The sequence below is a fragment of the Nuphar pumila genome, chromosome 6 (genome assembly GCF_984573655.1).
Source record: "Nuphar pumila chromosome 6, dmNupPumi1.hap1.1, whole genome shotgun sequence".
Classification (NCBI taxonomy): Eukaryota; Viridiplantae; Streptophyta; class Magnoliopsida; order Nymphaeales; family Nymphaeaceae; genus Nuphar; species Nuphar pumila.
In genome coordinates this window covers 20,696,140-20,715,231 of record NC_143254.1, presented here as the reverse complement: position 1 = coordinate 20,715,231, position 19,092 = coordinate 20,696,140, and the positions used below count along the sequence as shown (strand labels likewise).

The following is a 19,092-nucleotide window of genomic DNA, read 5'->3' as shown; positions in this document are numbered from 1 at the left end:
ATTCTGATACAAAACATATTTATTTGACAACCTTATAAACCATATATGCATGCTTGAATCACTATGATATTTTTTTGACAACCTTGGAGCACATATCTGCATGATTAAATCACTATGATTTTTTTTTGTCAGCCTTAGAACACATATCTGAATTATGTTAATGTCCTTCACTTTATTGCTAGCTAGTCTATTTGTAATTCATTCATGTTACTTTGATTGCCTTAGATTAGGTGCATTACATATAATTTATTTTATTATATTTTGTTTATCAATACTAACCTTTTGGTTCTCTTGTAGGATGCTGGAGATAATCAGCGTAAAGGAGCTGATAGAGGTATAGATGAAGAGGCAGATCGAGACAATGAAGATGATGATGCTCAGAATCTTGGTGATGATTAGATTCATGTGTTGAATTTGTTGCACCTTCTTATTGTTTCAAACAAAACTCTTTGTATATGTTCACTTGTAAATAATTTGAACTTGGCAAGGATTATAGTGGATCGATAAATTTTTTCACCTTGTATCTTGTGTTAAATTTGTTTCACCTGCTTTGTATATGTATTTTTTATGTGTACTTTGTTTTTTATACACAGAATATATAAATTGTATAACGAGAAAATTTTTCTCGATATTTATATTTCAAACAAAAAAAGTTTTTTGCGATGGATTAGTGACGAATATTATCCATCGCTAATTAGTATCGGCCTCCAATTTAGCAATGGATTAGGGATAGAAATTTATCCGCCGCAAAATTGAATCGTCTAATGTTTTGCGACGGATGTGTATCTGTCGTAAAACCAAATATTTGCAGATTAACGACGACCTCACAATGAATCATGACATTCGCTAATCCGTCACAAATTAGTGACAAAAGTAGCGACAGATATGTTACGTCGCTAATTAGCGACTAGGAAATTGTGATGAAAGTTATTCATCACTAATTCATCGCTAAACTGTTCAGCGATAAATTTACGATGGATTACTATCGTCGCTATTGAGAAGTAGTTATGCTTTTATCAATAGTGGTAGGTTAGCGGGATTCTATGTGAACATGTGATCACATGTGTTTTGTATAAAGGAAAGCTACTAGAGGTTTACTGTGATAATTTCTTCATAGTTGAATCGTATCGAGTTGCATATAATGCATATCCATTCATTTTGATGGCAGATAATGTCTAACATATTGCTTCATAGACTCTTTTTTTATCTATCCACCAAAAGTGATTTGTAAAGTAAAATGAATAAGTATGTATAAATACCTACGCTTTACAAAATGTGTATTTATTAAAAGTTTTTAATGAATTACTTTTTTGTATTTATATATTAATTTTTAATAAACTGCTCCATTGTCTTAAATAATCCATTTTTTAAGAATTGTTTAATGAATTGCTTATTTATATTTATTTATTATTTTTTTATTAATATATTTTGTATTTATAAATCAGTTAGTTACTTAAAGAAAAACATGGTAGCTGAAAGGGAACCAAACCCTCACCCCACCCCCAAGCGTGGTCCCAATTGTAGTGCCTGAGGTATAATGAATATCCTGAGTCATATGTGTAGACAACCCCTAGCACTGACATGCATGTATTCATATTCACTTTTAATTAGTGATGAGAATAAATTATTGAGAAAAAAATATGCAGTAATCAGAAGAGCCAAAAGAGCCAAAAGAACATGAAGTGTATATCAAATTTAATAGTTTAATTAGTTTGAATTATATATACCTAGTTTGAATGTAACAAATTAACTTTGAATTATGAATGTATATAGTTTTGTAAATTGTGTTACAAGTTCTACATGTATATACCTATAAATTTAATTATCATAGGTGAATTTGAATATTACAGGTGAATTGTGTATCTGTTGTAAAATTTTAGTTATTACAAGTGAATTTGAATGTTACAAGTGAATAACCAAATCGGTGAACTTATAATTAAAACTTGTGAAAACTTCACAAATATTAAACTAAATTCACATATATAGCATAAAGTTTGCATAAACAAATCTATGAACTTTCTATTACTGAAACCTGTCAAAACTTCAAAAATATTCCACTAAACAATGTTTATATAGTATGAAGTTTGCATAACCAAATTCATGAACCTTCTGTAACTGAAACTTGTTGAAACTTTGCAAATATTTCACTAAATTTACATATATAGTATGAAGTTTGCATAAACAAATATGCGAACTTCATGTTACTAAAAGTTGTTGAAACTTTACAAATATTCATCGTGTTGATAAAATTTTGTAAGAAAAAGATTTGACTCACCCGAATTTGCAAAATCCTTTTGAAAGATAAGGGAACGCCGTTTGCAAGTCTTGACCATTCTTTGCTCAAGGAAAAGGTAAAGCCCAAACAAGTTTCTTGATTTTCACAATTAGAATCACACCACCATGGATTTAGGTATGCAAAGATATAAAATGTGTATAAATATCGATAAAAGATTAAATAAATCAAAATAAATAAATGTATTGATCTAGAAAATATCTTTTTCAGACATAGAGGCATGTTTAGTTTTTTTTAAGATCTTTCTTCTTAGTTTTGTAGCACCTTCACGTAGGTTCGATAGTTTTTCAATAGCTTTGACAACACCTCTGCGTTGGTATGACAATTTAGGCTCATGCCAAGAGAGGGTCGGAGTGCAGGCAGAGCTTAGGTAAAGTTGTTTTTCTAGGGCCAACACTTAGACATGGGATTTCTAGATCTTTGATTTTCTCTCTAGGTTATAGGGGGGATTCCCTTATTATAAGATTTCTGCATGAGATCTATATCTAAAGTCCTATGGACTTTAATCTAACCCAAATAGATCAATCCTTATTCTAAATGTGGATATGACTCATCTAATAAGAGTTCTGCATGGGATATGAGTTTGGGTATGACATGATTTAAGATTATTCTATTTTTTTGGGCTCTAGGAAGACAATGATAGGCCTTTTGGTGGCTTTTCTTCAAATGATACATGTGGATGGGGCTTTTCAAGGATTCCTATAGATTGGATACTGGAATTTCGGATCTCCAGGGTAAAATCAGGTCGTATTTCGAATCTATTATGACATAATAACTTGTTTTGGTCGTAACTTCTTATCTAAATGTCAGATTGAAGCATCATTTGGTGCATTAAAAAACTAACATCCTCAACGTTAATTCATCTTTTAAGTGTAAAACTAAATTTGATTGTTTTGGTAGTTAAAAATGAAATCAAAGTGAACCCTACCTAAAAAATATGATGTTTACTAAATAAGTTATCTTGTGGTCCTAATTTTCTACTCTAAAAATGTATTGACCTGATTTTTAGCTTGTTGAAAAGCTATAATCCTCTATTTTAATTGATTTTAAAAAAAAAATAGAGAATGCTTTTTTGGAGTCTAAAAATAAAGTTTAAATTAACAAAACTTTGAAATGCTTTGGTCAAAATTGAGGTGTCTACACCACTAAATTCACATATATAGTATAAAGTTTGTACAACCAGATTCACAAACTTCTTGTGATTGAAACCTCCTCGTAACTTTAGAAATTTGTTTCACTAAATTTGCATATATATTATGAAGTTCACATAACTAAATTTGCACACTTTTTGTAACTGAAACTTTTTGCAACTTCACAAATATTTCACTAAATTTGCATATATAGAATGCAGTTAGCGTAAAAAAATCTGTAAACTTTTTGTTACTAAAACCTATCAAAACTTCGCATATATTTCACTAAATCTATATATTCCACTAAATCTGCACATATAACACGTTGCAAAGTTCTGTGAAGTTTGCACTCTGAAATGACTTGCAAATAAGGTTATTGTGAATATGCTCTTTATATGCAGATTTTTTGACATATTTGCAGATTTTAAAAAACATCGCAAATATTGGGAATGAATAAAATGTAGATTTTCTTCTTTTAGAATATTTTGTCTAATCTTGAATATATGTGAAGTTACCCTAAAATATATTGATTTCCTATATTTTACGCATATTATTGTTACAAAACATTAAACTTGGAATAAAATTAAACATATAAAACATGCACATCTTTCGCATAATAAAATTAAACATGTAAAATATACACATCTTTCATAAAATAAAATTAAACATACAAAATATACACATTAATCCTAGAATGAATATTTAAAGTATATTTACAGAACAATTTGATCAAATTTACATACAATCTTTGATAATTATGTCAAATTTACATCCAATGTTATATAATAGTAATGAACTCATACTTTCCAAAATTGTTCACAACTCAGCCCCCAATATCTTGCTATCTGACATGTCATTTTCTGATGTCTCCTCATCCTATGCCTTGTTTGGCTTTTGGACCTTTTGTATTATGTTGCAGTCCTTTTGGGTTTTTCGTCTCCTCTTCAATCGTATCTTTGGCACCCTCTAAAACTGTATTCCCCTTCATGCATTTATAAAATTTGATTATATGATTTTTGTAGTTTGTTGCATCATTATGAAAAAGAGTTATTAGCAAACAACTACCTATAAATTACATCCCAAGAATATAACAAATCATGATATAAATACATAACTATGTAAAGTTTAATTATATGTTTTTGCCTAAGTACTACATGTATAGTAGGACAAATATATCATAATCAATTTTATAACAATCATATACTAAGTCAAAAGCATGTACATCTACGAATTGAGTTAACATACACATGCAAAGTGATTACCCATTTTCTTGTTGAGGATACCCTCCATAGGCCAGATCATTCTGTAAAAAAAGTGAAATGCAACACAACATTCAACCTATCAAGTACGAAAGAGCAACAAGTATATTATTAAATAAGTAATGTTACATGTACCCTAATCAACACGTGTAACAAACTCTTCCCATGTGAAGACCCAACACTTCGATAATTTTCCTCCTATTCATTGTGTGATGAACTTCATATGCAACACGTGAAAATTTAGGGAGACAAATACGTCTCAAGGGCCTTTCAATGGATATGTGCTCTTATCCAAATTTATAAGTATCAATATAATAATTAACACATATTAATACACAGTATAGTACATCAACAATGTTAAATAACTCAAAAGTTTATGTATAATGAAGAAATAAATACCTCTAATACAACCAACATGTTGATATTTTTTTTATGCCTCGTTACAAGTGAGGCTACTCCTCATGGGTATTCATCGACGTGATCTAGGTCTTGCAAGAATTAGATGTATGATCTATGGATCAAATTTCCACCAGTGTTGATGAATAAGCATGTGTTAAAGAAGTATAACAAGAATGTTGTCACCTTGTTTACTGTAGGACAACCCTTTCCTCCAACACACAATAGCTTCTCATTTATTCTCCTCCCCCTACTAGGATAATAATGCTTCCTCAAACATAATAACTTGAGTGTTTCTTCTTTGAACGCATCATTATATGTTTCTAGATAAACACCTGACATGTGCTTGAAATCTCCCCATTGATCTGCATTCGTTGGCTCTTTATGACATTCAAATTTAGTGATTTGTGTCATGTCCTCTAACTTGATAATCTCAATATCTTCAAAGAATGTGTTGGTTTTTAAATTTTAAAACTTTACAACAGCCTTTAGGAGACTGTGATCGATATTCCATGGTGTGATCTCCATGAATTTTCGAAATTGTGTTTAATCCAACCTGTATTTTGCTTCCTCTATGAGTTTTTGAAACTACTTTTGTGCTTGAAACTAATAGAACTGGTGCATGCAACATGTTAGATCATTTGCATCTTCTCGTTGTAGATCATGCAATCACAATTCATTTTGCTGGAATTAGTCAAATTAATTATTGAATTGCATGAACAAACAAATATAATAATTTAATTATAATGATTAAAACTAGTTATCTTAAAAACATGCTTCACTCACACACATATAACAAATTAATGAATATATATATATATTCAAATTAATTATCCTAAAAGCATGCTTTATGCATAACATATATGTGACAAATTAATGAATATATATTGAAACTCGTTATCCTATAAACATATTACAAACATATACCTCAAATTAATCAATGAATTGCAATTGTTCCCTTGTGACTTACATTGTAAAGTTGTGCTTAGAGTCTGTTTTGCTTTTGTTGAGTCTGATGTAAGCTGTCTGGTTCAGGTGAATCAATACCCCGAAGGGGCAGCCTGTATGCTTGAATTGTAATAGCCCACGAGCAAAATTGTGAATGAATTAAATGCGTTGAGCTTTCTTTTGTTCACCCTTGTTGTGATTGCTTTTTGTGATTACAATTCTTCTCCCTCTATTCTATCTTGCTCTCTTGCATCTGATCACAAGCTTCTGTAACTGGTAAGCGAGCTAACAAGTAGGCTTGCGACGGTAAGGAAGAACCGTCGCACCGTACTGGCCCATTGAAGGAAATAGGCCTGTGACAAGTGGTACCAGAGCCCGTTCTCATGCTAGGGAAGGGACTCTGGAGTCGGTGTCGACAGACACGTCGACAAGCTGCGATTTGTGAGCAAGACATTATGGCGCTTTATCAAAATCTGCGCAACACCAAAGGCAAGGCAGTTGCCGAAGCTGAGGAGATGGGTTCACCGCGAGGCCAAGAAGAGATGGATGCAACTGTCAACAAGCTGGTGGAAGATGTGACTTTGCACGAGGAAGCGATTTCATGCGCAGTTGAATCATTCGGTGGACTGAATGATATGGTGGCGAGCCTGCAAGAGCAGGTGAACTTACAGATGGGGCAGATCACTTCGTTGACGACAACAGTGGCTGACTTGCAGACTGAAGTAGGGGAGCTTCAGTTGAAAAACCGCACATTGCAACAGTGAGTGACCCTAAATGGGGGAAATGGTGAGAGGCCATTAAGGATTGATGTGCCAAGACCAACAAAGTTCAATGGTTCTCGAGACAGCAAGGCCATTGAGAACTTCTTGTTCCAAGTAGAAGACTACTTGGATATTCAAAATGTAACACTTGAAGATCTCAGGATAAAGACTGTAGCAGCGTTACTGGATGGTGATGTTATTGCCTGGTGGAGGCAGAAGCGCAGTGACATGGAGAGGGGTCAATGCATGATAGACACCTTTGACAACTTTAAAATAGAGTTGTGCAACTACTTCATACTAAGAAATGCACAGAGGCAGGCGTACCAGATGGTTCGTGAGCTTAAACATATTGGTTCATTGTAAGACTATGTCAGAGCGTTTCAGATGCTCATGCTGAAGGTGCCTAACATGCCATAAGACGACAAACTCAACTGGTTCATTGTGGGACTTCAGCCATGAGCACAGTCTGAAGTGAAAATGAGCAACCCTCGTATTTTGAAAGATGCATATGTGGCGGCCGAGCACTTAGTTGATACTCAGCGCAAGCTTTTCACCCCATCAACCAAAGTCGAGAAAAAGCTTGACCACTGAGGTAAGAAGGATGAGCGGTACGACGACAAAGGTGAGGCATCGACACGTCATCAATCCGACAAGAAATAAAACTAAACAAAGCATAACAACAACAACAAGGGTGCAGTTGTGACATCTTGGTTTTGTGGCGATAGGCATATCGCCAGGCAGTGCCCTAAGCGCCTCGTGAAGGACGACAAGCAAGCTAATGCAACACAGGAGAATTGCAGTGATACTGAATGCAGTGACACTGAGACCATGCAACCAAGGATGCAGGCCATGCGATCGATTAACGCAGCTAGAAGTTGCGCAGCTAAAAACATGCAGGTCAGTAAGGAACTTATGTATCTCGAAGTCATTACGAATGAAAAGTCTACTTCAGCTATGGTAGACTGTGGGGCCACACACAACTTTATCTCGTGGGAAGAGGTAGAGCTATTGGGTTTGAAGCTTGAGTCAAAGCAGAGGACCATCAAAACGTTAAACTCTGAGGCCAAGCCCATCCTTGGTGAAGCAAGAGATGTGGCTATCCAAGTGGGGAGTTGGGCCGACAAAGTCAACTTCTCTGTGGTGACTCTGGACGATTTCAAGATGATTCTGGGTATGGAGTTTTTGTGAAGCCAGAATGTTATGATGCTGCCAAAGTTTAACACGTTGGCGATTATGGGGTCAAACATGTCCCGCACAATGCAATGCGTTACGCAGAAAGACAAGTCTTTAGTGTTATCAGTGATGCAGCTGAAAAAGGGTGTCAAGCATGGGGAGCAAACATTCTTAGTTGTTGTGTGTGCAGAAGAAGGGAAGGTAGAAGCAGCAGTGCCATCAACCCTAGCCCCACTGTTGGAGGAGTTTCGGAGGATGATGCTTCCAGAATTGCCAAAGCGTCTTTCACCAAGACGTGAGGTCGACCATAAGATTGAGTTGACCCCAGGAGAGAAGCCTCCCGCAATGGTTCCATACCGTATGGGGCCAACTGAGTTGAAGGAGCTGCGCAGGCAGTTAGCCGAGATATTGGACGCAGACAACGTTCGTCCATCAAAAGCCCCATTTGGCATCCTGGTTCTTTTTTAGATGAAACATGATGACTCTAAATAGTTATGTGTGGATTACTGTGCTTTGAACAAGGTCACGGTGAAGAACAAGTACCCATTGTCACTGATAGCGGACTTGTTCGATCAGCTAGGCAATGCTTGTATCTTTTCCAAGTTAGATCTGTGATCGGGTTACTGGCAGGTGAGGATTGCTGAAGGTGATGAGCCGAAGACAACTTGCGTCATCCGCTATGGTGCTTATAAATTTTTAGTAATGTCATTCGGGTTGACAAATGCACCAGCCATGTTCACGACTTTAATGAACCAGATCTTCTACCCTTACTTAAACAAGTTTGTGGTAGTCTACCTGGATGATATCGTGATCTACAACAGTAACATGGAGGAACATGTCGAGCACTTGCGAACAGAGTTTCAGGTGTTGAAGGAGAATGACCTCTGTATCAAATGAGAGAAGTGTCTCTTCGGGCAGGAGGAGATCAACTTCCTTGGCCACGTTGTGGGGCGTGGTGTGCTGCGTATGGATGGACAGAAGATAAGGGTCATCCAAGAATGGGTCCCGTCAAGCAAAGTGCTAGAATTGCGGTCATTCCTTGGTTTGGCAAACTATTATCGGCGTTTCATCGAAGGTTATTCCTTCATTGCTGCGCCCCTTATAGATTTGTTAAAAAAGAATCAGGTATGGCTCTGGACAGGAACGTGTCAAGATGCCTTCGATGGCTTGAAGAAAGCCTTAGTGAGGGAGTCAGTGTTGCGACTGCCTGATCACTCAAAACCCTTTGAGGTCCACACAGACGCCTCACACTTTGCCATTGGCAGAGTTATTATGCAGAAGGGTCATTCGATTTCATATGAGAGTCAGAAGCTAAAGGATGCAAAGAGGCATTACATGGTGCATGAACGTGAGATGACTACCATTGTGTATTGCCTAAGGACCTGACGGCACTACCTTCTGGGTGCCGAGTTCGTCGTCAAGACAGGCAATGTGACCACGAACTATTTTCAGACATAGAAGAAGCTGACGCCTAAACAAGCTCGATGGCAGATATTTTTGGCTGAGTTTGACTTTGCCTTGGAGTACAAGGTTGGAAAGACTAATGTTGTCGCAGATGCCCTGAGCCGCAGGGCTGAACTGATAGCTTCACGTGCGAAGCCTTCTAAAGTGCATTTAGAGGGCACATTGTTGAGCCACATACGTGAAGGGACACAACAAGATCCGACAGCACAACACCTTGTTTCTCTAGCACAGGCAGGGAAGACTCGGTGATTTTGGCTACAGAATGACCTCCTCGTGACAAAAGGGGGATGCATTTTCGTGTTGTGGTGGGGAAGCCTTCGTTGAGAATTGCTTAAGGAGTTCCATAATACACTATAGGCCGGTCATCCTGGTCAGGAGCGGACCTTAGCACTCCTTGAGCGCGGCTACTATTGGCCGCATATGAGGGACGACATTGAGGGGTATGTGCGGACATGCCTCATCTGCCAGCAAGATAAGGGGACAAACCAGAAGGCAATTGGTCTCCTTAAGCTTCTGCCAATTCCAGAACGTCCTTTGGATATCATCTCCATGGACTTCTTTGTTAGTTTGCCAAAGGTAGAGGGTCCCAGTTCTATTTTAGTTGTTGTGGATCGTTTTTCAAAGTATGCCACGTTCATCTCAGCTTCTAAGGAGTGCTCTGCAGAGAAGACTGCAGAGTTGTTCGTAAAGCATGTAGTGAAGCACTGGGGCATACCAAAGAGCATTGTGAGTAATCACGATGCTCGCTTAACGGGCAAGTTCTGGCATGAAGTATTTTGGCTACTTGACTCTAATTTGCTGTTTTCAACAAGCTTTCATCCACAGATAGATGGGCAGATAGAGTGCATCAATGAGATATTTGAGCAATACCTTAGGCACTTTGTTAGTACCAATCAAAAAATTTGGGTGAAGCTCCTTGACGTAGCATAGTTTTGTTATAATCTGCAAAAGAGTGAGTCTTCAGGCCACAACCCGTTTGAGATAGCTACGGGGCAGCAGCCACTGACCCAGCACACTCTTGCCACACAAGAAAATGAAAGGTATCCTTCACCTATCAGTTTGTTCGCGACTAGCACGAGCAGAATAAGTTGGCAAAGACATCCTTAAACAAGGCGGCAAAGAGAATGAAGAAGTGGGCGGACAAGCATCGTCGGCCCGCTGGGTTCCAAGTTGGGGACCAAGTGTTGGTGAAGTTATATCCAGGGTGCACAGGCATCTTCCGTGGACGACACCACAGACTGCTCAGAAAGTATGAATGACCCTTCACCATCACAAAGAAGGTAGGCAAGCTGGCGTATAAGCTGGAGTTGCCCCCAGACTTCAAGGTGCACCCGGTGTTCCACGTGTGCAACCTCAAGCAGTTCCATCCAGACGATGGAGATCCAGAATGTGACATGCCATAACACGCTCCCATCATGCAGAGGGCCCCGGCAGCACAACGGGCCGAGAAGCGCCTCAGTAAGATTCGTCACAAGGTCAACTACTTGGGCGAAGCAAAGAAATATCTAGTACAGTGGGAGGAAACAACGGAACCAACGTGGGATCCTGCATTCCAGATGAACAACGACTATCCGACTGAAGTCAAGGCTTACCATGAAACAGATGACGTCGAGGACATCACATGATTTGAAAGGGGGAGCATGTTCCCTTGCGACTTACATTGTAAAGTTGTGCTTAGAGTCTGTTTTGCTTTTGTTTAGTCTGATGTAAGTTGCCCGGTTCAGGTGAATCAATACCTCGAAGGGGCAACCCGTATGCTTGAACTGTAATAGCCCTCCGGCAAAATTGTGAATGAATTAAATACGTTGAGCTTTTTTTTGTTCACCCTCGTTGTAATTGCTTCTTGTGATTGCAATTCTTCTCCCTTTATTCTCTCTTGCTCTCTTGCACTCTGATTACAAGCTTCTGCGACTGACAAGCGAGCTGACAAGTAGGCTTGCGGCGGTAAGGAAGGACTGTCGCGCCACGCTTGCCTATTGAAGAAAATAGGCCCATGACAACAAAAATTAATATAGTTATCTTACAAACATGTTTCACACATATATATGACAAATTAATAAATGCATATATTGAAACTAGTTATCCTATAAACATGATGCAAACATATACCTCAAATTAATCAATGAATTGCAATACTTAATGTAGTTATCTTACAAACATGATATATAATATTTTATACATTGAATTGCAAGAATCATATAAGTTATCTTAAAAACATGCTTCTAACACACACACGCCCCCCCCCCCACACACACACACACATATATATATATATATATATATATATATATATATATATATATATATATATATATATATATATATATATATATATATATATATATATATATATATATATATATATGACAATTTAATCAATGATGGAATATCAAATTGACAATGATTGCAAACATCTTACAAATGTATATATATAAAAAATCACTCTTTTCCAAAATACTTGTTTACGAACACCAGACCATGTTTCCTATTGCGACTGCTTTCTTGGATTCCTCGTGTCCAAAGGCTCATCTACCCAGGCATCAACCTCGAACTTTTGAGGATGCTTTTTTTTATCCCTCTATATCCCCATGAGCATTTTCTTGTGCACTATTCATCGTAGCTTCAATCTTCGGTTGAGCATCTGATCCAACCAAAGGACCCTCACTCACCTACACTTCCTTAGGTTCCTTCATATTAACCTCAACTTTAGGGTCAACACTTTTCATCTTTATCGCACCACTACCACTATAAATGACTGTCTCTAGCTTTCTTTATTCGGGCATTGAGGTTAGCAACAACCTCAGAGTGAGACAATGGGTCAAACTTCTTTACCATCGAGTGCCCCTCTTCCTCCTTAAATGATTTCGGGATGAGAGACATGATTATGGTCACAAACTCCTCCATCTTTTGTGCAAGTGTTAACTGTTGTTTGACTAACAATAAAGGCGATAGTTGTTGCTTCTTATTTAAGCATAAATTTCTGGGTTTTCAATTAGTGACACTGCATTTTCTTTAGAAAATGCCAGATATCCATGCTTTTGACCACAGTGCAAGCTCCCTCTCTACCCACATGTCAACCCTACTATGTACTTCATAGTAAGATGCATCACCCAAGTCATAATTTTTCTTCTTTAGCATTTTTTGTTGTGTTCCAACACTAGCAGATGATATGTATGTGGACCCCTCTGAGACACTCTTCTTAATCACCAGACTGTAACAAACAAATTCAAAATCTTCTACAATAACAAAACAAAAAATATAAGTAAACAGGTGAGCAACAAAGACATGACATAGGCTATTGAAAAAACATTACAAGAAACAAACAAAATATCTTATCAACAATGCAAAAACTTAAATCGTTAAGAAAACAACAAAAACAAGCAAACAATATTCCCTAATCATTTTTATAATACAAGATACGCAACATATAAACAACAAAATTGAAAAATAGAGGCAAATGAATTGTTAAGGAACTAGTTAGACAAATAAACACTCACATAAATGATTTCATCAACGAAAAAAAATATAATAGGCTATTGAACATGAAAAAACAACTTGAAAACCAAGCAATTCTACCAAAAAATAACTAACTCATGCCAATGTTTCAAAAAAACAACTAATTCAATTTATTATTAAAAAAAAATAAATGCTTCAGCCGTTAAACATGTGCTTACCGAAAAAACTCATCGTCGATGATTTTGAAAAGCTCGGTGATGAACTGTTACCGATGACAAGCCAAAAAAAGTTGTCAAAATTAATCATCGATAATAATGGGCAAAAATTTGTTGTCGGGGGGAAGCATGTTCAGGACTACAAAAAATTTTACTTTATGCGAAAATAGCCTTAGGTGGCTAACAATCGGTGTTTAAACAATGAAAGGGTCGCATTTAATGATCATACAAAACACATTAAAAAAAATTGTATTTTATTTATCTTCAATATTTGTGATATTTTTGAAAAAATACAAATATGTCAAAAAACCCACATAAAAAACATATTCGCAATAACCTTATTTGCGATAGTCATTTCAAAGTGCGAACTTCATGAAGCTTCGCAATTTGTATGCATAGATCGCCTCATATTTGCAAATCTCCATAAGAATCAGTTACTTAAAAGAAGATCCGCATGGCTCTATGTATGCAAATTTAATAAAAGATTTAAAAAGTTATGATAGGCTTCAGTTAAAGAAAGTTCACAAATTTGGTTATACAAACTTCACACTGTGCAAATTTAATGAAATATTTCTGAAATTTTTATAAGTTTTAGTAACAAGTTTGCATATTTGTTTATACGAACTTCGTACTATAAATACAAATTTAATAGAATATTTGCAAAATTTTGATAGGTTCCTATTTCAAGAAATTCAAAGATTTGGTTATGGAAACTTCATACTATATATGCAAATTTAGTAAAATATTTATGAAATTTTCATAAGTTTTAGTAACAAAAAGTTCGCAGATGAAGTTTGCGTATTTGTTTATATAAACTTTGTCCTATATATGCAAATTTAATGTCATATTTGAAATGTTCTGACATGTTTCATATATAAAAATTATGCAAATTTCGTGTAGTGCACAAAAAAATGTTTGAATCTACATTTTAGTGAGTCTGCGATACCCAAAAAACACACCAATATATTGCACGAGCTAAGGGTAAAATGGTCTTAAAAAGTCAGATATTTACAAATTTAGACATGACGCAGATTTAAAAATTATAAGAAATTTTGAGAAATGTAGTCATTTTCCGTTAAAAATTCCCCAGCATTATCGTGAAAAAAGACATCAAACCAGCCCCTAGATAGCCATCAATTAAGCAAATTTGCTACTTTTTTTAGAGATTACCACTGGTTTAATTTGATTGTTCTCAAGATAAAGTTTAATAATCACATATAAAACGGAAGCTAAAAACCCAACTACTGAAAAATAGAGAGAGAGACTTCTGCTTTTGACAAGTACACTGAATAAAGCGAAATATGATGTTGCAGTACACAAAATTTACAGACTACAAACAGGACAAATCATGATGTCCAATGCCCAGAAATTCATCAAAGACTGCTTGTCTCAGACAACAAAGCTCGGAAAACAGAAGCTTTATAGATCCAACAACTAGGTGTATATGATTCCAAGAAGAAAAAACGAAAAAGATGAACAACATTATATACTAACACCTATGGCTACATGGACTAACTTTTACGCGACTTTTAGACAGCAGGACTTTTGAGTTCAGAAAGGAAAATCTCCTCAGATAACACCCGGATTAGGTCCAATTTGCCACCACCTTACTGATAATACATGAGTTGCTGACCTGCGGTTACGTTCTGAAATCCACCATCATAAACTGCTTGACTAGCCCCAACACCCATTCCCATTGCCGCTTGCTTCAGAGCATGCTGATCCGGCATCTGCATGAGTGCCTGAAGAGAACCCATTTTGGACAGCGCCAACTGCCTCTCATATAGGTCTGCAGCAGAAAGCATGGGGAAAGGAGCAGGTGGAGGAAGTGGCATCGAGCTCGTCCCTGGTGGAGTAGGCTTGCTGCCCCACGAACACTGCACAATAAAATGAGCTTAACACTGATAAAATATAGTAGAGATGCAGGTACCATCACTGTGAAAGCGATAAAAAGGAAAAAAAGGAAACCAAGAAACGACCTTAAGAGTAAACAGAACTGCAGTAGGAGTAAATCCTGTAAAGCAGACAGGAAAAGATGATATACCTTGATGGGCTTTCCACAAACAATACGTCCATTTCCCACCTGGATAGCCATAGCTGCCTCCCTGTGGATTCTGTACCGCACAAACCCAAAGCCCTTATCCCTCTGTACACGTACTTCTTCAATCACTCCAGCACCAAGTGCGTGAAATTGCCGGTGGAGCTCCATTTGTGTAACCTGTTCAATGCACAAAAGAAAGCATCACTCACAGCACAGTGAGATATAACCACCACATCCTAATACCTCAGGTGTCAAGCTATGTCACAGGGATTCGGCTAGCAGGGTGCCGCACCCACGTCGATGTGACTCGATGCGGGTGCAGGTGCGGATGCGGCACCGGGTGCGGTCAACCCGACCCTGGGTGTGGTCAACGCACCCAGGGTCATTTTGATCCAATTCTCGGACCTAAAAAAAATTGCCAAGAAATTTTGTTTTGCCCTATTATGTCAGAGGGATTCTCCAACTAGGTGTCGTACCAGTGTCGCACCCACACCCCCACCCGATGCGGTCAACCTGACCCTGGGTGTAGTCAACGCACCCAGGGTCATTTATGTCCACTTTTGGACTATATATATATATATAATTTTTTATATTTTTGCCGCACCCAGGTTTTTTGAAAGTGCCGCACCCGCACCCATGTGACAGGTGTGAAGCATGATGCATCTTTAAAGTCTTTAACAGCAAAAGCAGAATAGCGTTATTGACTTCTCTCACAGTTGCAAAATTCAAAACAATGGGTCCTATTCAAGAATGACAGAACTTAAGTGCACTTGGCTCCCAGCCACCCGGTAGGCAGGTTGAGTAGCAGGACATAGGCCAGTTAGGACTCATGCATAACTGGCCAAGACGGCCACTTTCCAGTTCAAAAATTAAAGAAATAAGCACATTGCTTGCCTCAGGAGCAAGGTTGCCAACATAAACAGTGGTATATGCAGGATTGCTTTCAGGGGCGTCTTCCTTTGCAGTCTCTTGGCCATCTTCTGCAGTATATTACATATGTGAAAGGAAATAAGACCAGAATTTTGAGGAAAACATCACTAAAGATGAAACAATGAAATGGACATTTTATGAATAGGGAATATACCATCATCATTTCAAGAATTGCCAACCTCGTGAAATCCTTTACCGAGCTTACACTTTTACAGTTATGCTGATTGTTTAGAGACCTTAGGAAGATGACTTGTGAATGCCATGATACATCTCATTAAAAAGAGAACATTAATCATTCAAGTTATTAGGTAATTCACTGCCCATTCTTCTTTATCATCCCACATTTACAAAGTGCATTATATGGTTCATCTCCATGTTCATTAATACAACATGCCAGTTATGGCATGTATGATAAATTTTGCTTAAAATTTTGTCTCGAATTCAAAAAGCAATTAGAAAGATGAGTTTCTGTATAATGAAAGTAAAGAAGATTGCTTTCAACTGTTACCTGAGGTTCCAGATGTAAGCTCTAGTACACTCTTGGCATCTAACTTTTGCTTGTCTTCGCTGGCACCTGCTCCCTTTGTAGCCCAGTTGCAACGAATCTGCCTACTTCCAAGCCATTTTCCTGATAAATGAACAGGAATCAGGCAAACACGTGTGCTAATGACCAAGAAGCTCAGTATAGAAATTTCACAGGATGAAACTGCAGATTACTAGCAATCGTAGAAAAGCATCATATAAGATGTCATTAGGGCTGGTAAACGAACCAAGCAACTTGTGACCCTAGTCATAAATGTCGTTCTCGGCATTGGAATATCTCGGGAGATTTTTAATTTTTTATTTTTCTTAGAAAAATATAGGTTAGTTAAAAATATTAAAAAAATATTAAGCAGAATTTTTAAACAAATAGAAAACAAGGTAGGAACAATAAGATATAATATTACCTTTTTTTGGTAGAGTAAGATATTACCTTATTAAACGTACTTTGGATGGGAACCTTATTAAGTCACTATTGCAGTCCTCCAAAAATAGTCCCATATCGAGGAGGGCAACGGAAGTCAACCCCTCTTTCTATTTAAGAGGTCTTCTGTGCATCTTCAGGATGCGAAGTTGTGTGATTACGTGGTGTTGCTCATGTGAACACCTTTTGAATGCTTTTTAAAAAGCATTTAATATTGTAAGTTGGCAGAGGGCTAATGTACAGTTATGGCCTTGCTGACAGCAAGTATTTTTTGTTTTCCTGTTTTTCATCTTAGAAGTCACGATAATATCGCGGTATTTTCATAGTGAGCAAGATTTTGATCTCGCGATAATATCATGATTGTCAATATTTTTTAATAAACCACGATAATATCACAAGATTTTTAAAAACTTGGTCGTATGTGTGACTATGATTGTGACTCGGCTCGGTTTGGCTCGTCATCAACCCATTTGTCATCGATTCACATAGATGGAGAGCCAAGCCATGATTTAGTTTAAACGAGTCGAGCCCGAATAGAGGGTGTTCGACTCAGCTCGGGAGGGCTAGTGTGTGTGTGTGTATATATAGGATGACTAGAATATAAACCAACAAACATAGTTTGAACCAACAGGAGTTGTCTGATCTTTAGATCAAACCGTTCTTGTGTAACGCTAATCCTCTCTCTCTCTCTCTCTCTCTCTTACGAGAGGTCATCGTTGAGCGAGAGAGAGAGGCGATGGGAGGCCGGCAGGAGGCTACTCGGTGGGGCAGAGGGGTGGCGGGAGGCAATTTGGCGGCCGACAGGGCAACAACTGGTGGCTAGAGATAGGAGGGTGGTAGAGGTGGTGGCGGTGGGAGGGAAAAGGGGAAAGAAGAGAAGAAGGAAAAGGATGAGTGGGTTAGGGTTACACAGGAACCGTCCGATCTGATTGGACAGTTCCTATTGGTTCAAACCAAGATTGTCTGTAGTATGATTCATATTGTAACTATGAAGGAGAGCGATACAGGCCTGTATTGTATGATAAAGTCTCGATGCACTTAAAATTGATGAAAAGTAATTTTTTCGTAAAGTAATTTTTTTGTTTTTGGGGTTTAAAAACCTCTTGCGGGTCGACTCCCTCATTTGTGTAGGGGCTATTAGAGACGTAGCTACACACCCTAAGACTCGTGAGAGCAATTTAGAGGCTGATCTATACGCAAGGGAGAGAGCTTTTGCGATTTCATCAAGAGTGCATTTTCACCATTTTTTCACTCAAAAAAATGGGTTAAGGTAAAAAAAAAACTTATTTTTTCTTTTTATTGATTTTTTTAGAAAGATGGCATCAAATGATCTGGCATGTTAATGGGGCACTCGAATAATGAGTGGAAAAAGGTTGAAAAACGAGTACAAGGTATCTCTCGGTTGAAGCATCATTTAACCGGAGCGCATCATAATGTTATCGCATGCACGTTAAGAAAATTGTTGGATGCCATGAAATAGCAATGCCAACAATTACTTGTTTGAGAGAAAAAGACAAGAAAAATAGATGAGGCAGAAATGGGGTATGTAAAACCCTTGGAGGACGAAGATGAGCTTCCTACTTCTGATCCTATAGCCCCTTGCGTAGCATCAGAAGTAGGAAGTTATTCAGCAAAGGGAAAATATGTAGCTGGTGCTAGTAGTAGTGTTGCAGGCACAAAAAAAAGAGAAAGAAGAATATGAGGAAGTTATTCGAGATGAAGTAGAGTTAGAGGCTCTATTAAGAGCTTTTTCTCTCTTAGGACTGCACTTAGGGCGAAACTCGATATTCATACTGCTATGACTCCTAGCAGGCAAATGTCGCAACTAGGAGATGGTTTTATGATGCTTGCATTTCTTTCAATGTGATAAATTCATTTCATTTTCAAGCCATGGTAAATGCCATAACCAGTATTAGGCTTAACACAAGATGCCTTCATATCATGCTTTAAGAGGAAAGATTTTAGATGCTAATATGAATGAAGTGAAGGCTTATTATGATGAGATGAGGCAGTCATGGTGAGAGACCGAATGTAGCATCATGGCAGATGGGTGGACAGACAA

At 37.5% G+C, this 19,092-nt stretch overlaps 1 protein-coding gene across 2 annotated transcripts in view; it reads right to left on the bottom strand.

Annotated features, from left to right (window-relative positions):
• Window positions 1–14,360: 14,360 nt before the first annotated feature.
• The window catches only part of LOC149834253 (oligouridylate-binding protein 1B-like), a 40,310-nt gene continuing 35,578 nt past the window's right edge, over window positions 14,361–19,092 (bottom strand). Inside the window, exons 9-12 of one of the 2 annotated variants that reach the window (XM_090011295.1) lie at window positions 16,575–16,694; window positions 16,031–16,116; window positions 15,140–15,313; window positions 14,361–14,972 (exon numbers count right to left, since the gene is read on the bottom strand). In XM_090011295.1, coding sequence (XP_089867421.1) covers window positions 14,703–14,972; window positions 15,140–15,313; window positions 16,031–16,116; window positions 16,575–16,694 — 650 coding nt within the window. In that variant the 3' untranslated portion in view covers window positions 14,361–14,702. The remainder of the gene's footprint in view (window positions 14,973–15,139; window positions 15,314–16,030; window positions 16,117–16,574; window positions 16,695–19,092) is intronic. The other variant, XM_090011297.1, reaches the window with a different exon arrangement.